This window comes from Python bivittatus, unplaced genomic scaffold (genome assembly GCF_059951505.1).
Source record: "Python bivittatus isolate LINGU-HERP-01145 unplaced genomic scaffold, Pbiv_v1 ctg000200_np1212, whole genome shotgun sequence".
Lineage (NCBI taxonomy): Eukaryota > Metazoa > Chordata > Lepidosauria > Squamata > Pythonidae > Python > Python bivittatus.
In genome coordinates this window covers 980,518-996,337 of record NW_028277040.1, presented here as the reverse complement: position 1 = coordinate 996,337, position 15,820 = coordinate 980,518, and the positions used below count along the sequence as shown (strand labels likewise).

The 15,820-nt window shown below is 40.0% G+C and overlaps 2 protein-coding genes across 11 annotated transcripts in view; one reads left to right on the top strand and one right to left on the bottom strand.

Annotated features, from left to right (window-relative positions):
• The window catches only part of ATIC (5-aminoimidazole-4-carboxamide ribonucleotide formyltransferase/IMP cyclohydrolase), a 30,583-nt gene extending 19,522 nt beyond the window's left edge, over positions 1-11,061 (top strand). For both annotated transcript variants that reach the window (XM_007424270.4, XM_007424269.4), the window contains exons 13-16: positions 1,711-1,803; positions 5,501-5,683; positions 7,689-7,844; positions 10,101-11,061. In XM_007424270.4, coding sequence (XP_007424332.1) covers positions 1,711-1,803; positions 5,501-5,683; positions 7,689-7,844; positions 10,101-10,220 — 552 coding nt within the window. In that variant the 3' untranslated portion in view covers positions 10,221-11,061. The remainder of the gene's footprint in view (positions 1-1,710; positions 1,804-5,500; positions 5,684-7,688; positions 7,845-10,100) is intronic.
• A 3,827-nt stretch (positions 11,062-14,888) lies between these two features.
• Positions 14,889-15,820, bottom strand: part of FN1 (fibronectin 1) — an 83,253-nt gene continuing 82,321 nt past the window's right edge. For 5 of the 9 annotated variants that reach the window (XM_088135575.1, XM_088135576.1, XM_088135577.1 and 2 more), the window contains one exon: positions 14,889-15,795. In XM_088135575.1, the coding sequence (XP_087991701.1) occupies positions 15,718-15,795 (78 nt within the window). In that variant the 3' untranslated portion in view covers positions 14,889-15,717. The remainder of the gene's footprint in view (positions 15,796-15,820) is intronic. The other 4 variants (XM_025164132.2, XM_088135578.1, XM_025164130.2 and 1 more) reach the window with 1 other exon arrangement.

The following is a 15,820-nucleotide window of genomic DNA, read 5'->3' as shown; positions in this document are numbered from 1 at the left end:
GTTAAAAGGATCTCTGTCAACAGGGCCATTAACAATCTGTTTTGAAAACTCTGGGCAAGATTGTTTATGAACCAGGTAATGGAACAGTATAAGACAATTTAATATACTGTGCTGAGTGAAAACTGCTATGTTTGTGCAAGTTCTGTGTAAACGGAACAGCACGGAGAAGAACAGAAGACCTGAAATATTAGGCGCTAAGATCACTTTGTCAGAGCTGGGTGGCAATTACAAAAGAGAAAGTGGAGTTCCTTCTATAGAGAACCAGCCCCAAGAGGATGTAGCTGGCAGGCTTTGCTCTAATGTCTCTCTGTAGAACACATACTGACAAATCAGTTGCTGCTACAGATGTGGCAGGTTCAAAAGCAAGTAACTATTGAAAAAAAAGTTTTGGATTTTCTGCTTTCATCTGGATTAGGGAAGAGGGGAGGATTTATTTTTTAAATTAGGGTAAGCTTATTTTAGGCTTCACACTGCTATTTTTGGGCACTTTATGCTTGCTCCAGAATAGCCAAAAGCCATGCTGCTGATTTCCTACAATTGCATCATTAAAATGTCATGCAGGAGGAGAGTCTTCTGTGCCACTGACATAAACCATTCCTTTCCACGTGACGCCTGTGTGAATGACTTATGAAACAGTTTACTCTTACAGGCCAGATATCCATTCAAACTCTAAAAGTCAACACTCCTGTGTTTTGCCCCTTTGAAACTTTGCCTTCTCTGGTGTTCAAGGTCCAGTTGCAACAACAGCAACTTTGGGCTGGGCTGGGCAAGGCAAGATGGCTTTCAGAACTGCCAAAGCTTAAATGTTGACTTTGGCTAGGAATAGAGGAAGCTGCCTTCCTGTTTAGCTCAGTACTGGCAACTTTTATTCAAAACAGCTTTTTAGGATTTCTTTGGTAGCTGTGTCTGGAGACACCAGGTTTGAACCTGGGATCATCTGCATACAGAGGATATAGTTGCTTGTGGAGCTACAGCACATGTTTAAACCTAGTTGGCATTCAGCAGAACCACCTAATCACACCTTTGCAGCTCTACCTGGCTATATACATGTATGCAGAAGATGAACATTAGGAAACAGAATGGTTGGGCAGGAGATGGGAAGTATGTTGGTGGAACATATACACAAAGAGATATTGGTAACCTTTTTAAACTGGAGTTCACGACTCTGACATTTTCAGAAATTGCCTTCCATTAAGAAGCCATTTTTATTATAATTCAACTATCCAACCTTTTGTATTTGGAATGATACAATTTGGGGATTATTTAAAGTCAGGGCTCAGAACAGCCTTTAATTAATTGCCCATTGTCTGCCCATCAGCAGGATAACTCTCTTGAAAACTGAACAGAATCGGACCACATTTGGTGTGCAGAGAAACCAACAAAAGAAATAGTTAAATTTGAAAATGGTGTGGATCCAGCTGGGCTGAGGACAAAAAATGAAAGAAAATGTTCCCTAGTGTAACCCTATGAGAGAGGCAGTTTGGCAGTGACTTGGAATATTGCTGAGTCTTCCACTCTAAACTTCCCTCCCCTTCCTGGTCATGTGACCAGAGAGGAGCTATTAGTAAGGAGTTGGAAAGATTGCCAGAAACCTAGGCCAGCATGTTATATCCTTCAAGAATTCTGACTAGCCAGTGAGTGTTTTCATTTCCTTGCTAATTTGCAGCTAAGTTCCAAGATGTCTTTGTAATAATCTCTTCTTTGTTTCAGTTGCCTGATCCAGCTATCAGAGATCTGATTGTTGCCACTATTGCTGTTAAATATACTCAGTCTAATTCCGTTTGTTATGCCAAGAATGGACAGGTAGGTACATAGGGACATTTAAGGGAGAGTATTTTGTTGTTCTTCCTCATTGAAAGCCCAGTTTTAAAACTGATTGCTATCAAAACAGATTTTACTGTTACAAAATTGTTCCTAACATTTCTAACAATAACAGTTAAAATAACAGTTTTCATCTTACTGTGTGAGATTATCTTTCAAGAATTTGAAGAGTGCTACAATATCTCCCCTCAGACAAAAAGGGATGAGGGTATTTATAGATTCCATAAAAGCTCATAATTTAATTTATTTTAATTTAAGAAGATGTAATCCTTCAGATATTTCTGAGTTCCAGCCAGCATGATCTATAGACAGGGATTGATTGTTCAACAACATCTCACCATCATCAGATTCTCAGATCTGATATAAATATTTTTTCACATACAGTAAAGTTGAATATTGCACAAAAGCACAAGGCTGCCTTTCTGTTATAAGGCTTCATTCATATTTTGAATTACTGAGCAATCAGTGATGCTACACCAGACTGTACATTCTGCCATTGTTGTAGACTTCCAGGCCTTCAGCAGCTCAAATCAGAATTCTTGCTGCACTCATTCATCTTAGTCATCTCCCCAACTTTGTATAGTGATCCTGGGAAATTAACCTGGACAGAGAAAGGAGTTCAGTTTTTTTATCTGTCCCTAAAGCCAAAGCTGGTACGTGGCCCTTTCTGTTTAGAAAATGCAGTTATGTGCATCATGGAAGATTATGTGAAGTTAAGCCTTTCTTGGTTTAAACAAGTACTTTCATAAACATGTCCAAATAATTGGGAGAGAGAGCTTACCTCATTTATTGAAATGAAAATAAAATTATTCTTAAGAATGGTTGGTGCCAGATTGCAAAGCAGGGAAAAGAAGGATCTGAGGAACTACAGACATCTGGCATTATCTAGGAAGTTTCTGTGGCAGATCATGAAGGTGTTAATGATGTGTAAGTACCTTGAGTACAGTGATTACTAGTAGACAGAAAGGATGGGTCAAGAATAAGATTTGTTAGAGAAACCTGATCTATTTTTTTAATAAGAAAACTTTAATAGGTTGTGGGTATACTGTACATGTACTGTATCTTGATTTGAGCAAAAATATTTGACAAAGTAACCTACGGTATTTTAATTAGTAAGCTAATTGAACATTGAGTTGAGCAGCATGCCAATCAAGAAGATACATAGTTGGCTTGAAAATCATACTCAAAAAGTATTCATCAAAAGTGTTCCTTAGCAAATTAGAGAGAAATGTTAAGTGGCTGACACTAAGTCCAAAAATAAAATGTGGAAGTATAGAATGTGGAATACTGTGCTCATATTGTGAAAAAGGTCTTAAAATACTAGCTGACTGCATACTGAATTGTAATAGTATGTACGACTGAAAACCCAAATGCAATTTTAGACCGCATCAACAGAAGTACAGTTTATGGAATGTAATAATTTCACTTTATTCTGCTTGATCAAACCCCAGCTTGAGTACTGAGTCCAGTTTGTGGTACCGCACTTTAACAAGGATTCTTACAAACCAGAAGAGATTTGATGAAAGGCAGTGAGGCTGATAAGAGTAGAAGTTCTGCGCTACCAAGATTCAATTGGAAAAGTTTAGCTTTCGTAAGGGAAAGACTATGGGGGGATAATAGCATTCTTCAGATAAATGAAATGATGTCACACATCAGCATATCAAGACTTGTTCTCTTTTGTTCCATGGTACAGGACATAGAATAATAGATTTAAGCTCAGGGAAGGCACATCTTGATCAAAAGGAAATTTTTCTTAACAGTATGAGCAGTTTGACCATGGAGCCAACTACTGAGAAAAGTGGTGATTCTTCCCTATACCAGATGTATTCAGTCAGCAGAAAACAGTCATCTGTCAGGGTTGCTTAATTTGGATTCTTGCACTGAGGGAAGGGTTGGACTGAATGAGGTAAATGGCTCTTTCCACCTGATTCTGTTAAGCACAAGGACAAATCGAAGGACAAAACATTTGGAGTGAGATAGAAAAGCAAGCTTCCATGACCATGAAGTTTGCTCCTTTGCCTGTTTACTTGGATATAAATGGCAGAGTTGCATGATGGGGCCTTCTCTCAAGTGAAGGCATCAAATGGCATCTTACTGTTTTCATTTATTTTTAAAGAAGCCACGTGGGTTATAAATGTACAGCTTTTAATCTCATTCCAAGCTCATTTTCTTCACAGACGTTTAATCAAATAAAAGTGGATTTTTTAAAAAACACATTCTTGTTCAAGCATTTTCATCTCCTCTTTATCTTAACATGTTCTGTGCGGGAGCCCCTTTGGTCTTTGCAGAAATAACGCTGTGGTCATAAGGGAATTCGCAGCTGCAATTTGGCAAGAGGTGGACTCCGGGCAAATTTAAGTAAAAGCAAGCATTTAGCTGGCAAATAACACACATCTTCATTCTGTTTTGGCACAGCATGTTTTTGACCTGAACGAGCTTAATCCCTGATGCTGGTAAATAAAGAGCTGTGCTTACATTTGGATTTCTGTTTTATGCCAGCAGTTTCTCAAACTTGTTAAGAACATGCATATTTTTCCTCAGTCAAAAGCTTTTCAGTTCACTGCATCCTATGATTTGTTTGTGCCCTCAGGAGGTTATTCAGGAGCTGAGCTGAGCTGAGCAGGGGCAGGGGGTAATATATCTTCTAGGGATCTATTGCCATTTCAGTTTATGTACATGAGGGCAAGTGCTGCCCTTCACTTTATGTAGTACTCATGAAAGTGTACTAAGAGAATCAGTCAGAATGTGCTGAGATCTTTTGCTGATATACAAACTCTTTCTCAGTTGAAATGACAGATCTCAGGTGAGTATTCCAGACACTTACATACTTGACTAGTATACTTTGGTTGTATACATGTTTACTGAGGCTTGAGCTAACTGCTTGTGATGTTCAAAAATCTTGGCTATACCTAGAATGACAAAATTTTAATGGTTTTAGATACCATAGGCCTAGGCAGAGATTTGTTTGCCAATTTATAGATTTAAAGAATGATGATGGTTATGGGCACACATAACAAATCTGTCCCTACTTGAATTTGCTTGGAGTCCCACAGCTTAAAAAGATTGTTACGTATTTAGTGTTGTTGGGTGGGACATCCAAAAGCAGACAGAGATTTAGTTCCATAAAGCACCCTTTCCGAGGCTGTCGTAACTTTGAACCAACGTTAAATGAACAGTTGTTAAGTGAGGACTACCTGTAGAAGGAATATAAGTCAGTTTCCAGAGAGTCAGTTAATGTGACTTCAGTGGAGAAGTTCAGGCAGGAGCTCCGTAAGAAATGTTGCCTGTAAGGGAGTGGTGTGTATTTGTTTATTCTGAAAGCCTGAGAGAGGTTTGCAAAGTGAGATGACTGAATAATTGTTTTCTGTTGAGTAAGCAGAGGATGTTGGTGCAGACACTGGAGGAGAAATGTAGCTTACTGGGAATAAGGTAACTTTACAAGTGGAGACCAAGCTAACAAAAGTTCAGTAGTGAGAGGGCCCTAAGTTGACTAACTTAACTAACTTGAAAGCCTGATATTTGAAGTAATAAAACCCTTTCTACTGGTAATGCTGTAAGGAAAACAAAGATAAATGAACATGGTTCTACAGTCATGACCTTTAGTGATGCTGACTTAATGCAGAAGTATAGACAAAAGTTTTTCATATGCCTTTTAATTATATTGCTCCATGTGTTTCAGGTGATTGGCATTGGGGCAGGGCAGCAATCCCGTATCCACTGCACCCGCCTGGCTGGAGACAAGGCAAACTACTGGTGGCTCAGACATCACCCACGAGTGCTCTCCATGAAATTCAAGGCTGGAGTGAAAAGAGCAGAAATCTCCAATGCTGTTGATCAGTATGTTACTGGGACCATTGGTGAGGTAAAACAATCAGACATATAACTAGAAACAACTCCAGAATCAAGTGTGGACTTCAACTCCCAGAATTCCATTCCCACGCTGGGGAGTGCTGAGAAGTTCAATTCCAATTCTGGGAGTTGAAGTCCACACATCTTAAAGTTGCCAACTTTGGGGGAAAAAACTGCTCTGTATCATTACAGTTTGCTCCTAATTAACTATGGTGAAATTTATCTTTGCTTTCTTCCAAAATATGTCATGCATGTCCAAGAGGAGCTTTGTAGCTGCACACGTGCGTCATTCCTAGTGGATGAGCTAGATTAGGATCACATGGGAATGAGTCCTATTGAAGTTAGTGTGTTTTTCAAAGGTTTGGGACACTGTCGGCTATTATATTATTCTAGATTTGGGGAAGGGGTCTAGAATAGGACATAGGGACATTATTTTGTGGTGGTTCTGGTCCTTCACGGAAGCTAAATTCCAGAAGTGATGAGTAACTTCTGGTAACATTTGGCATATCTTCCTGGAAAATTTAATCATGTCTCTATTTAACATCTCCATGCATTACTAGAAGAAAATAATTCAGAGAGCATGAATTTCGTACCTTTTTCATATCAGTCCATAAAATCCATACAAATGATGATGATTTTTTGTATTTTTAAGTATGAGATTTTGTATGGACTGCATAAAAGAAATGCTTCCTTCCCCCTTCACTCACTCGCATGCACCGCTGCTCCCTTCACGCTGTGCTGCAGTTCTGGGGCTTTGCAGGAGGAAGGAGAAAGCCTCACGAATGGCCAGCAGCTTCCAATGTGAGCTGCAGAGCACATGCCGGAAGCGCCCCTGGAGAATCCTTGAGCGAGCAAAGGGGGAAGGAGGGTGCTGGTGCATGCAAGCGAGTGAAAGGGGAAGGAGGACCAAGAAGCCCCTGAGCCGCAGCATGAGAAGGAGGACCAAGAAGCCCCTGAGCCGCAGAAGGGCTAAGATGGGGGGAAAATAGGCAGGGGGGAGTTGGAGGCAGTCCCTTATCTTACTGAGGCTCAAGGCTGGGAGGGACCAAGCTTGGAATGGCTTGGATTGGGCTGAGTCCTTGGCTAACAACTGGTGGAATTCACTTAACGACAGCAACAGTAATTGCCGGGATTGCTGTTAAGTGATGTGGTCTCGTGACATCTCTCTCAGTCAGGGGTGGGAGACCACATCTAGTGGTTGCTGTCACGACTCTCCCTTCCTTACGAGCACTTTACTGGGAGACCTGGTGCAGGGTCCTGAAGAATCACCATACTGTGCTGTCTGGAGTGCACACGAGCCTCCTGGAGGGCTTGGCTTTCCAGATGCCTAGCTCAGAGGACTTTTCAGAGCAAAGTATCACAGGAAGTGGCCTATCCAGATACATTTCCATGGGGAAGAGCCCTAAGAAGAAGGGATGGGGGTACCTGGCATGGCTTGTGGAGCAGCGGCTCATTCTAAGGACTCATCAGAGAGTACTCGACCAGAAAGAGCCATGCCTTCACTCTGTGGAACCCTCCAGTAAGGTAGTGGCAAATCTGGTCACCAAAGATGACAGCTTGACTCATTGCCCAAAATATTTCATGGTAGAACTGACCATGGGTTTAAGTAACAGGACTATCTGAGCTCTCTTTGCCAGAAAAGTTTATGTTGAAAGAGGGAACACTAATGCACAGAAAAGTTTTGTTACTCTCTGCTGAAATGATTATAAGGCAATTGAATGCTATTATCTGTACCAGAAAACAATTTAACTCAAATGAGATTGAATAATAAAACACACACAAGTCAACAAGTTGTGTTAATTTCTTGAGGCAGTTGGGAGCTCAAGGAAGTAAAAAACAGTATATGATATTTGGCCTAAATTATGATACATTCCAGCATTCCAACTGATGCTGCAGTTCTTAGAAGAGTGCTGTTTCAAATTAGGAGGCTGGTAAAAAGAATTGCCACTGTATTTGCCATGTTTTTCTGAAAGAGATTTCCTCCATCTAGCAGATGATTAAAAAATACATTTTTGCAGGGTGAAGATTTTGCCAAGTGGAAGGCACAATTTGAGGAAGTCCCCAGTTTGCTTACTGAAGCAGAAAAAAAGGCCTGGATTGGAAAATTAAATGGTGTCTCACTAAGCTCTGATGCATTTTTCCCTTTTAGGGATAATGTGGATAGAGCAAATCGGGTAAGTTGGTGACATTGTGATCTCTTGTTCAAGTCACATAATGAAAAGTGTTCTTGTTTAATCAGCTACTCGTACTCTAAATGGAAATGTTTTGCTCCTTGAAACGTGCTTGAAGTGTAACAAGCAAGCTGGATATTCCACACTGGGATGATTGTGGGCAAGTGTTAATTAGAGAACAAATAGTAACCTGTATTTCAGGCTGATACTTAACATTACTTCCTGCAATTCCAAATCAGGCTCCTTAACAGTCTCTCTTTTGGCAGTTTAGCACTAACACTAAATACAAGCTTCATCTCATCTTCTGAATCTCCAAATTCATAATACCTTGACTGACTAACATAAGACATTAGTGCAATTTTAAAGAAGAACCCAGCACTGGCATGTTACCAATCAAAGGAGAGGGAAGGAAAAAATGTTGATCAGCGTGAGTTCAATAAAGCCAGGACTCACTTCTCCTACCATGTATCACAAAGGAGAAACTTGAAAGTCCTCTGACCTTTCATCATCTGCTGAGATGCTCCCCTCCTCTCCAGGGCCATGTAAGGCTTCCTGAGAAGGATAGAAGTGGTGGCATACAACTTTCCATGACAAATAAGTCCTAGGCTTACGTTCTACGGCTGCTTCTGCTCCCCTTTCCTTTTCTCACTGACTGTTGAATTTTTTAAATTACTCTGAGCTCAGCAATCTGTAGCCACTTCTGACACCATTCTGTTCTTAGCAAAGTAGCCCACAGAAGCAGCCCAGCCCAGCACACTCAGGATAAGTCTCTCTACAGTTTTCCATTTCAGCTTTTAGCCAAGTGCAATGTACTTTGGGAGTTACCCTTTAAGGAGACACACCTTTAATTTAGATTTTGCCTCAGGCAATGGGATAGGCAATCTGGATGTAATCAGGATTGTAATCACTCAGTTGTCATGATCACACATTTTTGGTGAAATTTGCAGGGCTGGAAGACAAAATAGTCTGTCCTCTGAAATTATGGAATCCAGTGGGATGTGATGGGCCATTGACATGATTGTTCCTGAGTGCCTTCATCAATGCTAAGATTTTTTATAGAGCTCCGATCAGGGAAGCAAGGAGGATGATGTCTAGAACGTCACTGAGGCTGAAGGAAACATCTAGATTATTACATCTACTGTATTGCAATGAGGGTGATAAAAAGGACTTTCTTGATGCCTCCATTGCGTTCTCAAGAAGCAAATCTACAGAGCTTTTTAAGGTTACATGGAGATTAGTATCATACTCCTCAAAGGCCTGCTGTGTTACATGATAAGGGAGATTTGCAAGGCATGTCAAGATAAAATAATTCATCTTCATAATTATTTAAGTGCTGCCATTGTTTCAGGTCCAAATGGCATGTCTGAAGCAGCCTCTTGCCCAGTTTTATGGGAACAAACTAAATTTTTATAGGCTGAGGATCCAGACAAGCCAGAATACTGCAGCTTGCTCACTTGCCCATCTCGGCCAATCAGGCTATCTTGATGAGGAGGTTGATTGCATTGTTGCACAAAGAGGTGGCTCATCTTGACCATAAGGAGGCAGTGCTTTCACTACTCTTTTCATGAAGTTGCTTGCTCTGGGCCAAAAGGTTTGAAGGGCAAATATCCCTTTCTGGGCAAGGTGATCCAGAAGTGGGTGGTGATGCAGCTGAAAGCATTCCTAGAGGCAAGTGATTCTGTAGGGCCGTGTCTCTGTTTCATCCTGGTTATGTGAAGAAAATTGGCCTTGACTTGGTTGATTTTTACAGGAGAGAAACAGAGATGGTCAGTCTCTTACTGTAACTTGGTCTACCTCTGGCTTTTGAGTCAATTGACAGAGGTATCCTCCACAATCACCTGTATGAACTGGGGGGACTTTTATGTAATACTTCTGCTTTTTATTGTATGTTCCTGAGATTCGTATTGAGAGACTGAAGGTTGGTCCCCTGGAGTCTTACTGTGGAGTGCCCCAAGATACTGTCCTTGATACTATTTGATACAATTCAATATCTCCTGTCTATGAAACTACTGGGTGGTGTCATTAGGGGGTTGGGCTGAGATGTTAATTGCTTTGCTGATGTCACTTCCCTGTTTCTCTGTATTGACTGAAGTGGGAGGGAGGGTGTATCACCTAAACTGGTCCATGAGGAATAGTAGATTGGATGAGGGTCAAAAAGCTAAAGCTGAATCATGTTTAAGTGGGAGTATCTTGTGCTGAATTGTGTAACACCTAACAAAAAAAGTTAATAAGGTGATTGTTTTTGTCTTCCTTTTTCAGAGTGGAGTCCAGTTCATTGTTTCCCCGTCTGGTTCTGCTGCTGACCAAGTTGTGATTGAAGCCTGTGATGAACTGGGAATAACTCTTATTCATACCAATCTTCGCCTATTTCACCACTGATGTTTAAAAATCAGTATTTGAAAGCATATTCTTTATAAAATCTGCATATAATGCCAAAATCTACATATAATCCATTGAGAGTTCCAAAGTAAGATAAAAAGTTCTGAAAACTTCGTTGAAAAATAAAAGTGCAAAACTATCAATAGTGCATCTGAATTCTTTAAGAACTCAGGTCATGGATATGGCTTCTATCAGCATGCAAAATCAATCACTTACTGCTTTTATCATGTTCAACTAAGCATTGTACAAATTGGAAATTTGTACTTTTAAATTAGTGAACCTGATTGAGATGTTCATTAACAGTAGAATTACAGTTTCTCCTGAAATTGATCCCATGCCGATAGAAATATGTTTATGATGATTTGTTAAGAGTAGATAGCTTTTAGAAGGGTGGATAACAGCAGCATAATGAATGGGGAAAGAGGATGTTGGCATCACTTTAGTATGTGTACATGCATCCATCTAATTCTGAAATTGATGCCAAGAAACTGCAGGGACTAGTCCAAGCAGTCTTCAGGAGTCAAGACTGATCCAAAGGCAGGCACTCATGCAAAGAAAACCCCTCATTAAGCAAAGCTGTATGATGGAAGTCTTTTAGCATATTTTGTCAGCATATAAAGTTGGTATGTGAACAGTGAAGAGGATCATTTTTAGTTCATCCCTTCCTGCAGTCCCATCTCTACAATTTCTAGTATTCCATAATATATCCACATCTCTTCTGTTATTATAGAAACCTCAATGCGCTAAAATTCATTCTTTCTAAAATAGGGAGATAATAACAGGCTGCAAGATGAATATGAATGGTACCAATTGTTAAATGAATAAATGCATTTTAAAGTGACTGAAGTATCTTTTGCCATTTTGACAGTGGGATAGGTAGAAATAATACTAGGAGAAAAGGAACTGTCTGCATGTTGTCTTAATTTTTTTTTCTTTTAAATCTCCATTGTGAGATTTCAATAACAAATGGTATGTTTTTGTCTGCCATAATCAAATGAGTATTTTTAAAAATCAAAAGATCTTCATTATAGGCATAATTAGTTTCATTTCTAAATTATGTTTCTATAGAAAATTGTTAAAGTGTCTAGGAAAAAACCTGGTGGCATAGACTTGCACCTGACTACTAATTACCTCACTGGACTACTGAATCAGTTTTTTTTTTTTAATTGTAAAGGCCATTTGTTTGCAATTTATTAAACTGGGAAACATGAACTATCAGTTTACTGTATTCCAGAATCCTCAAAATTGGCAAGAAATCTAAGTGAAACTTTGGAGGACCTGCAAATCAGATGTTGCCCTTCACATGCCTGATTTTAGCTAAGGGGGAATGAAAATGGGATGAAACTGCTGAAAACAGTATTACTAGACATGTTATTCAAACTATTTTTGGACTAGAACAGGAGTCAGCAACACAGAAACTGCAGATATCAGCAGTGCTCCTAGGCAGTATCTATGGACCACCAGAATTACAAAATATGACACTGAGATTTGAAGTAAAAGATCAGAATAAGAAAGATTGCATTGCATGTTTTCAAATGATTTAAAAATAGCTATTTAAATAGTGTTCTGCCTAGCTATTAGGCTTATCCCAAGACTGAAATTCTGAAGCAGCTTCTACAAGTACTTGGCCAAGAAATATGTTTTGTTACAATCAGGAGTGATAGCCATATACAGTGCATTTGGAAAGTATTCAGACAGAACCTTCGGCCCAGTCTGAGGTCCTGAGCGCTGTGGAACAGGTTTTCATGAGGATATCTCTGTCCTTTGCTCCATTCAGCTTTCCCTCAACCCTGACCAGTCTCCCAGTCCCTGCTGCTGAAAAACACCCCCACAGCATGATGCTGCCACCACCGTGCTTCACTGTTGGGATGGTATTGGGCAGATGATGAGCGATGCCTCCAGACATAACGTTTAGAATTGAAGCCAAACAGTTCAATCTTGGCTTCATCAGACCAGAGAATCTTGTTCCTCACAGTCTGAGAGTCCTTCAGGTGCTTTTTTGCAAGCTCCAAGCGGGCTTTCATGTGTTTTGCACTGAGGAGAGGTTTCTGTCTAGCCACTCTGCCATAAAGTCCAGATTGGTGGAGGGCTGCAGTCATGGCTGTCCTTCTGGAACTTTGTCCCATCTCCACACAGGATCTCTGGAGCTCAGTCAGAGTGACCATCAGGTTCTTGGTCACCTCTCTTACTATGGCTCTTCTCTCCCGATTGCTCAGTTTGGCCGGGCGACCAGCTCTTGGAAGAGTCCTGGTTGTGCCAAACTTATTCCATTTGAGAATTTTGGAGGCCACTGTGCTCTTGGGAACCTTCAGTGCAGCAGACATTTTTTTGTAGCCTTCCCCAAACCTGCGCCTTGCAATAATCCTGTCTCTGAGCTCTGCAGGCAGTTCCTTTGACCTCATGGCTTTTGCTCTGATACAGTATGCATTGTCAGCTGTGAGGCCTTCTATAGAGAGGTGTGTGCCTTTCCAAATCATGTCCAATCAATTTAATTTACCACAGGTGGACTCCAGTCAAGGTGTAGAAACAGCTCAGCAACAATCAAGAGAAGTGGGAGGCACCTGAGCTAAATTTCAAGTGTTGCAAAGGGTCTGAATACTTAGGCCAATGTGATATTTGTTTTTTTTTTTTTAAATAAATTTACAGACATTTCTAAAATTCTGTTTTCACTTTGGCATTATGGGGTACTGAGTGTAGATTAATGAGAAAAAAATGAATTTGAACAATTGTAGTATCAGGCTGCAACATAACAAAATTGAAAAAAGCGAAGGGGATCTGAATACTTTCCGAATGCACTGTAGGTTGACCAGCTCTGACAGCAGGTGAAAGAAACCATATATCTATCCAGTGAAGAAAGCATATCCAGTCCATTTTCAAATGCAGTGACTCTCTTCCCATCCTTCTCTTTATGCAAATATAATCTAGCTTTCAGTTTCTCACCACTACCTTTCTTCTGTTCGAGCAGTTGAATGCTGTGTTGTCTTCCAACTAGTTAAAACAATGCTCTTAGATTGGGTACTTTCACTTGCCTTTGGAATTCTTAATATCATTGTCCTCTCAAAACTGCTCCCTTCCTGCCCAATTCAGCTTTCTCAATCCAACTATTGGATCACCACTGGAGATGGAGTTGAGAGATGTGGCCTCCACCCTCCCACACTCCTACTTCACCAGTAGCCTTAATGATTCCTTAAGAAGCAACTCTTGGAGTGGAACCCTGGAATGTATACCTTCATTTATCCCATTTTCCTTTCTCCATCACAATCTGAGCTGTAGTTACCTCCTGTGTGGACTAGTCAGGTAGCTGCTTACTGTAAATTGAATTGGGTAGGATATATGTACAAGTCACAAGATCTCAAGTCTGTATATCCCTTTCAGTGGATCAAATACTGTAGCCTGATTTTGCTGATGGTGAGAATCCAGAAAGTGTTTAAATTCCTCACCTTACACAAAAATGGGAAAGGGTAATGAACATGAGGAGGTGGGCCATCTCTCCAGCTTGACAGAGAGCTGGTCATGGAATGCAAGAGTCTTATGTGAGTTTAAGTGTTTACAGTGGACTTTACAGAATAAATAATCAGGAATCTGTCCAAGAAATCATGGAAAATATGGTTCATAAATCATCAAAATCTCAGAATTTTTTTTTGCCAATTTTTAAAATTTTTGCACACCCAAACACAAGTAGATGCTCTTCTTCACCCTTCATGCAACCTGAATTGTCTCAAGGTTCAACTCAACTAATGGTTTCTATGGGCAGTTTGAATGTAAAATCATATATGCAAAAAACTATTCTTAACAACAAAAAAGGTGTATTGGCGTTAAAGAAGGGGCAACTTGAATCTTGCAAATTGACATCAATGAAGTCTTCCAGGCTGATCATCTCAGCTTCTGATGTGACCAAGTATTATATGAGAGCTGCAGCACTGTATGGTCATTTCCCCTCAATGTTTCTGCATATTTCCACTTCCCCAAGTAAGTCTTCCCTATTAGTTAGCATCAGGTGAAGGATCAACTATATTCCAATCATAGGATTTCTCCCAACAGGTGCACCAAGGGATGTGTAGCACCTTGGAGCCGAGAAGGTGCTTTGGACTGAGCATGGATGTGCACACAGCCCCTGTCAGGGCCTCCTTTAAAGGACCTGTGGGATTGCACAGTAGGCTCCAGCAAGGCTGCTCACAACCGAGAAAGAAAGGTGGTCATTGTCTCATTAGTCACATCTATTGCAAGGAAAAAGGGTTTAGGCTATAGAATCTTGGAAACTGGATATGCATTACAGGTGAATATGACAAAGCTATCAGACTATGGTCCCAGAAGCCTAATACAGTATTGTCCAAACTTGGCCACTTTAAGATGAGTGGACTTCAACTCCCAGAATTCCCCAGCCAGCCATTCTCTTTCATTCTGATCCCCATATAGGGACCAAAATATGGATGTTTAGAAAGACAAAGTTCAGATTTCCACTCAGGCATCAAGCTCACTGGGCAATAATGGGGCAATAATCAACTCTCAATCTAATTTCCTTCAGAGGCTTATTTTGAAAACAAAACGGGCAGGGCATTTAAAAAAAATTGGTAAACTATTTCTATGGCTAATTACAGTACCTAATATCACAGTGCTCTTTGGTTACTGGGATAAATACCTAACAAAGTCAGTAATTCAAAAAAACAGTTTGGTGAAACCTTTTATTAAAAGAATTGTCTCCCGCAGCAGAAAGCTTTGGCACTTTGGCACAGTATAAAAATAACCACTGATCATAATCATACCAAATTCTTCTGTCAACGGTATACTAAATGTCTTTAATGTATTTTCTTGTAGAAAAATACAAAAGACATTAAGAGATGGAGGGGGAAGGTATAAAAGGAAATTGATGTTGATAAATAACAGTACGAGATATAAACATACCGCTAGGGAAAAAAATTAGGGTAATTTATAAAGATTAAGACTGTGCATATTATAAATATCACAGTAATAGGATATGCAGTTCCTGTTGAGAGCTGCGCAGTTAAGAGAACATATTTCTTTTTGGATTTTCATTTGAATTTTCATTATTTTCTCTCTCCATCTCTTATGGGCCCATGGATATTTACTAATTGCTGAGCGTTTATTATTAGCAATAGTTGCTTTAAGGAAAATACTGAACAGTATTGAAACACTTTGAGAAAAGAATGGACAGCATATATGTTTCCTTGCTGAAAAGAAGACCTGAAACACATCAAGATGAGTCTCCTTTGGACAAGCTGTGAATTGAGCAAAAGCGGAGAAAGCAGCTGTTGTAAAGCTATCAGATCTGGGCTGGAAAATTCCAGATGACCACCAGATGGCAGGAAAGAATCTGAAGTTTTTTGTACCTCTTTGCTACAAACTTGTGGTCATCCAGATTTTATGAAACCCAAATATGGTAGCTAAAGGCTTTCATCTCCACAAGATAAGATCTGCTTTTTTCTAGCAGCATTTACAGTGATAGTCTTCTTTTTGTTTGATGTTCAAATCTTGATGATTAATCTCCTCGTCGGTTCTGTGCATCCGAGTGTAGATGTAAGGGATAGAAGCATTCAATTGGACAATGGATATTCTGCTGGAGGAAACATGGATAAATAAAA